Source organism: Rosa chinensis, chromosome 7 (assembly GCF_002994745.2).
Source record: "Rosa chinensis cultivar Old Blush chromosome 7, RchiOBHm-V2, whole genome shotgun sequence".
In the NCBI taxonomy this organism is placed as follows: Eukaryota; Viridiplantae; Streptophyta; class Magnoliopsida; order Rosales; family Rosaceae; genus Rosa; species Rosa chinensis.
Genome location: NC_037094.1, coordinates 43,877,822 through 43,884,470, shown reverse-complemented (window position 1 = coordinate 43,884,470; position 6,649 = coordinate 43,877,822). Strand labels below are relative to the sequence as shown.

Here is a 6,649-nt window from a genome sequence, read left to right as displayed (position 1 = left end):
TGCGGCTTTGCTTGCCAAAGGGATGGTGGGTCTAAACAGATGGGCAAATACGCCACCACCATCCTTACTTCGAGTACTTAAGACTGATGGCCTTCCATGCCCTCCGCTAGAAGGCAATTAATCAGCTGGTTTCAATCTTGCTTTTGTCCAGTTAACTCTCTGGTATCTGGTTCAGTTTGAACTAGGTGGAGACGTTAACTCTTTTCTATTTTGTTTGTAAAACTGTTTTGGGCCTTTTCTTGGCTCTCCGGGCTCGTCCCTTAATGGAACTATCTGTTCAACCAAAAAAAAAACCCAGTGAGCATTGTGAGTTGGTGCACTCGTTTCCTTGAGGATTACCAGGTCGCACATCCTATGCATGTGAAGTGTAGTCAGAGAAGGTTGACTAAGTGGGCCAACCCACCCAGTGGCAGCCTGAAGGTCAACTTGGATGGAGCTTATAAATAGGGGTTCTGTGGTGGTGTAGGTGCTGTGTGTAGGAATGAAGATGGAGAGTTCGTTGGTGCGATGTGTCATGCAGAGTCTACGCTCTTCTCTGACCTGGATCAGAGACTAGGGCTGGTCCAATGTGGAGGTAGAGATGGGACTGCGGTGTTGCTTGTTGCTCCGGAAAGAGATGGTTATGGCTTCTCCAATATAGGGCGATTAATTGATGACCGCAAGAGTCTTGCTGCTGGGGTTAGTAGTATTTACTTTTGCCATATGCCGTGAAGTAAATAATGTGGCACATAAGCTTACCCATTTTGCTAGTTCCTCCCTTAGGAATGTTTGTTATTTTGAGCTTGCCTATTATTCAGGATGTTCTCTTTGAACATTAATCTAACCCTCACCAGGATCCAGGTTTATGTCCCCCTCAGTGAGTTTTCTATTGTTATCAATAAAACTCAAGGGGCCTATCCTCCCTTTAAAAAAAAAAAAAAAAAAGTAATTTTCCTTTTCCGCAGCCTTGAAATTATGGTTGGGCTGTCATGTGTTCTGATGCAATCACTTTAGAAATTAGGCTAACTGCTGTCTCATTCCAATTCAATTATATCACGCAAACTATTCAGTTTCAATAAAACAATTTCATTACCAAAAGAACAAAAACAATGACAACTGCCGGTGTGTGTCTAATCATAGTTTACATTACATGGTATTAGTATTTTCTTCTTAATTAAACTTTCGTCTAGATAGATAATGTAAGTAGCATAACTCAAATCAGCTTCTTCTTTTGGAAAAATTGCTTCAAGTGCCATAACTGAAGAGTTGACACTGCAATGCAAACGCCCAATGACATTATGCTAAACCACGCCACCCTGGTGTTTGTCTTTTCACTGACACTCCTCATCTCCGCTTCTCTGAATATATACAAAACCAAGAATATATATTACAACCTAGGAAAAAAGAAAAGAGTGCTGAGTGCATTCTTATTAGGAATGTAAAGATTACCTGCTCTTGAGAAAGAGTAGATTTTCATGGATGGCTTCCACTGCTCCTTCAAGTTTCCGCAGCTCAAGCTCAAGACCCTATATGTAGGAAGATGCTTAGGAACATGTATAATCAAGGGCAATAGCGCAAAGAAGTATACAAAAGGCATTCCACAATTTTAGTTGGGTTGCAAGGATAACATTAACTGTAAAATGCACCAAGTGTGTCATTGTAATTGTGCCTTCAATGAACCAACCTTGGAGGTGTTGAATGCATCTAAACTATTAACCATGAATATGAGAATGTGCACTGACTTTGCTGGTGGAATTCTGTGCAGAATGGAAAACTTAGAAATTATATCCTTTCTACTCCAAAATCCTAGTTCAAACATCCTTTCTACTCCAAACTCCTAGTTCAAACATCAAACCTTATCGCACAACCAATATATACAGTTTATCACAATGATATTCAAACTCTGAGATATGAATAAAATTAGAACTTTCTCAATTATTTTCAATTAAAATAGCTAGCATTAAGGTTAGAAGGGGGAAAATGCAATGCCTCTTTCACATAATAAATTCGCAGGTAACGTATTTAAAGACTTCTATAGAGCTATAGTCAACTCAAGCACCACATTGACCTCCACTAGTCTAATTTAGAGTTAAGACTCACACTTGATCAATTCCATATCAGAATCAGTAATGGTGGCTGAGATTCACAGTTGATATGTTATATATCAAAATTGGTATTGGCCAGAAAGCGAATTAGCAGTTGCATAAATTCACTTCAACAATCACTCCAATTTTAATAACCCTCTTCAAAATAGTTCTCAGTGTGTTCATCATAGGAATAAAGAATCTTAACATAAATAATAGCACTTAAAATGAATAAAGTTAACAGATAAATAATGTGTGAGCGTGTGTATAATATTTTTCAAATAGCTCACCTCAATCTTCTCTTTTCTCGCTACTGATTCCCAATCCTTAGCTCCAATCCCAGTTTTCCAGTCAAGATTGACACTTACTGCACCACCTCCTGGATTATGACCATCAATCCAAAAACATGCCAGGTAGTTACCAGCCTCATGAGTGGTGAAGGCAAACTGACCATGTGTTGCATTCTCCCTGAGGTGAAGATTGTTGCCATAAGGTGATGTCACCTGAAGAACAACAACTACTATTAAAGGTTACAAGTATATAACACGAAATCTAAGTTGACAACAATTATAAAGACAACAAAGATCTAAGATGAGTATATACACGAAACCCGTGAATGATATTAATTCATCTCTAAATTTTCATTTTCACTTACCCTTTAGTGGGAGCTGTTATTTGCGGTCCGTAAAAGACATTGTACAACACTATTCATTTTCTTTATTTTGTAAAACAAATCTATTATTACCAACATTTCGCCAAGTTTCTTTTACTGGAAATGTGGTATGTTGGATGAAGGATTTCCCATTCAGAAATTGAAAATATGGTGTCAGAGGATGACTGCTAAGTTGGTTGTTGCAAATAAGTGAGCAAGATAAAGTTCTTAAAGATGAAGAGTTGCTGGGTTCAGTGGTTCAAACGGCTGTGAGATGGGTAAATAGAATGGAGGATTCATCAGATAGACAGTGAAAGCGGGGGCAGTGTTGTCAATTTTGAATTAAGAAATTAAGAAACTTCAAACAAATAAAAAAAGAAAATAGAGAGGGGTGCATAATGACATTTCACGAATGCCAGAAACCTCTCCCTTAAATTTTACTACTGCAATTTAGTGAGGCTATCCACAAGTAACAGATAGTCTACAAGTTAATCACTTTAAAAACAACAGAAATTCGGCAATACTCATGTGCCTCATCAAAAATCAAGTAAACCAGTTTTGAGTGCTATATAAGCAATTGATGTAACACCATTTCTTGTCAGGTTTACTAATAGTAATTATAGTAATTATTTATTTTGTGTGCTAGAATAGTGTTTTTGAAAGAATATGGGCAGCATTAAAAAGAAAGATCGAAAACAATATCATAGATTAGATTGCATCAATGTAGACAAGTTCAGTTGGATTGCATACTCCCCTATGAAACACTTTTGAAGTATCAATTTTGCCACATCTTGTATCGGATACTTCCTATAGTTCACCAATACTTCCCGATAACAGCATTTATACTTCAAATCCTACAATGACTCTGGATACCCATACCCTCACACCTATCCCAAACTCAAATTATGATTACTTTGCCATTTTTTTTCTTTCAAAAAGCTAAGCTTAATTTGTACTTTTACAAAACAAATGAGTCAATACGAGTTTAAACAAAAAAACCTTATTCCATTGACTTGCCATAATACAATTTTAAGAAACAAAACACATGCAGCGAAATCCATGTGCAGCACCACATGTAAATTGCAACATAATAAAATAAAACATGAAAACACCAACCAAAATAAGCCTCAAAATCAAAGAAACCTCTCTGTCTGAAACTCTAGAAAGTTGGCTCATTAGTTATGGAGTAGAACTGGAAATTCGATCAAATTCTACTTGGAATTATGTGTAATGTTACCTCATCACTCTGCCATCCATGAGCACTATGTTTGGACAGACAGATGTTCATTTGACTTCAATTACGGAGCACCAGGTTTGGAAGACAGATGCTCATTTGACTCCAATTGTTCAAAATAATCACTAATAAGATAGGTTTGGTGAGCAGTGCATTAGCATAACTGGAGGTGGCACCCCATCTTTTGTCTTATCTACTAATTGCTTATACTATGAGTTACAGAAGTTTCAGCAATATCAACCACTACCGTTGGCTGTGCTGGCCATGAGTTTGTGTGTGAAGTGCACATAGAAGGCGCGCAAATGCTCAAGGCAAACCATGCCTTGGATTTACAAACCCTCACTAAGGTGAGCGATGGTCGAATTGTATATAAATTATAGTTAGAGTGTCACTAGTCCAGCTAAAAGGCCATCCTGCAGATAAAGTTGTACATCAAACCAAGTTTCCTTGACACGAATAGAACTTATCCTCCGGACTCGACCGGGATTGGAAATGCATTCGGGTTTAGTCTTGATGACTTAATGCATGCATCGGCATCTAAATATGATGAAGCAGACAATGCAATTGGATAACTTTTCGAAACACATAATCTGAGCAAACTCATCATAGTCATGTAAAGATGACACAAGAGGGATAACATTTTTCACAAACAAGGCAGAGATCCAAGTAAAACCCTAAGATCCAGTTCAAACCAAAGCCCATGAGATCTTTTCTTGTCAATTTTGAGATGAAAACCCAATGAATCAGCGAGATATTGAATAGGGGAAATCAAGAGCAAACCTTGGCGGAGATGGTGGGGGAGTGGGAGTGGTCGTCGGAAATAACGACGTAATCGGCCAAAACGACGACGTTGTTCTGGATTTCCTCGGAGACGCACTTGGTGCCGCTGGAGGGTAGAGTCAGCCAAATTGCTTGACCCGGCCGTAACAACAGAAACAGGAACAGGAGGATCAAGCTCGCACTCCTCATCATCATCATCCCAATTCGAGAATTCGCTCTCAATCCCTCTTCTCTCACCAAAACCAATTTCACTCCCTTTGCGTTTGGTTTTTCCAAACACCAAGCAACTCACGAGTAGTTTTCAACGCAAAACAAAATAAGAAAAAAATACCTTCAATATTTATAATACTTTTTTTTTTTCAGAAATATTTATAATAATCCAATACCATTTTGTCTAGCTGTCTAGTAACATAATCTCTCATTCGTAAGTGGAAGGTTCTCAGTTCAATTCACGAAAAACTAGTTCTAGTATTTGTTTATCTAATAAGAAAAAAAAAATTATTTATATTGTTTTTTTTTTTTGAGGAAAGACTAGTTCTAGTATTTGTTTATCTAATAAGAAAAATATATATTTATATTGTTTAAAATATATATCTATATATATATCAATTATATTAATCTTAATTAATTCTAAAAACACTGTAAAAATAAATAAATAAAAAAAATATGTAAAAGTAAAATGAGAATTGAAATTGGTCTAGTCATTTCATTTCATAGTCTCTTTATATAGGGATAGAATTACAACAGAAATATCAATTACAATAATGATACTAAATGTTGATTGAGCTGTGATTTGTAATTCCTTGATTCTCTCTTCGTCAGTTACTTTGACGAATGACGAAGGCACATAATGTGTTTTTCCTTTAACACTCCCCCTTGTGCCAAATCAAAGACGAAATGGTGCATGAGTTGTTGCCTCACTAAAAACATTGCCCAGTAACAATAAAAACCATGTGGGACAAAAAATACACCTTGGTCAAAGGAAAAGAGCACAACACACCTTTTACATTTGAGGATGACATGTGTGTGGTAGACTCCCCCTGATGTCTACATCTCCCCCTGATCCTTACATTAATCAAGGGAGCTTGGAAAATATTTGCATTCCTATGCTTTTCACATGTTTCTCAAATATGGTCTTAAGCAATGATTTGGTGAACAAATTGGCTACATTCTCCTTAGACCTTACTTGATTCAATTGAATCTTGAGGAGGGCCTGTTGTTGCTGATTGTAGACAAACTTTGGCGATATGTGTTTTGTATTATTACCCTTGATATATCCTAACTTCATCTGTTTGATGCAAGCTGCATTATCTTCATAAATGCAAGTAGGCTCTTCAGTAGTAGAACTCAAACCACTAGTCTCTCAAATATGTGTAATGATAGCTCTTAACCATACACACTCACAAACCGCCTCATGTAGAGCAATGATCTCTGAGTGGTTCGAGGAGGTAGCCACAAGGGTTTGCTTCGTTGATCTCCAAGATATCGTCGTGTTCCCAATGGTAAATACATAACCAGTTTGGGAACGACCTTTATGTGGGTCAGAGAGGTACCCAGCATCAGTAAAACCAACCAAAACGTCATTTGACATTTCGGTGTAGTGAGTGGCACTTTCACCATCAACATTTCCTTTAGGGATTACAGTTCCATCTGTGGTCCCTCTTGTCTCTCTGTAGGGAAAGAACAGTCTCAAGTCAATGGTTCCTTTTAGGTATCGAAAAATGTTCTTAATACAATTCTAGTGACGTTGCGTTGGCGCTAAGCTAAATCTAGCTAACAAGTTCACTAAGAATGCAATGTCTGGTCGAGTACATTGGACTAAGTACAATAATGCGCCTATTGCACTTAGATAGGGAATTTCAGCTCCCAACACCTCTTCGTCATCTTCCTTTGGACGAAATGGATCTTTCCTTACATCCA

General features: G+C 37.4%; 1 protein-coding gene across 1 annotated transcript; it reads right to left on the bottom strand.

Moving 5' to 3' along the window:
• Positions 1–1,044: 1,044 nt before the first annotated feature.
• LOC112175086 (transmembrane emp24 domain-containing protein p24delta3) lies at positions 1,045–5,052 on the bottom strand. Its single transcript, XM_024312750.2, has 4 exons — positions 4,730–5,052; positions 2,354–2,566; positions 1,429–1,505; positions 1,045–1,337 (listed from the first exon to the last, which is right to left on the bottom strand). Exons 1-4 carry the CDS (start codon positions 4,925–4,927, stop codon positions 1,193–1,195), a joined length of 633 nt encoding a protein of 210 aa, XP_024168518.1. The 5' UTR covers positions 4,928–5,052; the 3' UTR covers positions 1,045–1,192.
• Positions 5,053–6,649: the final 1,597 nt, after the last annotated feature.

Excerpts from the sequence above, each read along its gene's own strand:
- LOC112175086 (XM_024312750.2), bottom strand. The coding sequence starts at position 4,927 with ATGATGATGATGAGGAGTGCGAGCTTGATCCTCCTGTTCCTGTTTCTG. Across the intron at positions 1,506-2,353 it reads CGAGAAAAGAGAAGATTGAG|GGTCTTGAGCTTGAGCTGCG; the intron begins GTGAGCTATTTG and ends TCCTACATATAG. Across the intron at positions 1,338-1,428 it reads CTACTCTTTCTCAAGAGCAG|AGAAGCGGAGATGAGGAGTG; the intron begins GTAATCTTTACA and ends GTATATATTCAG.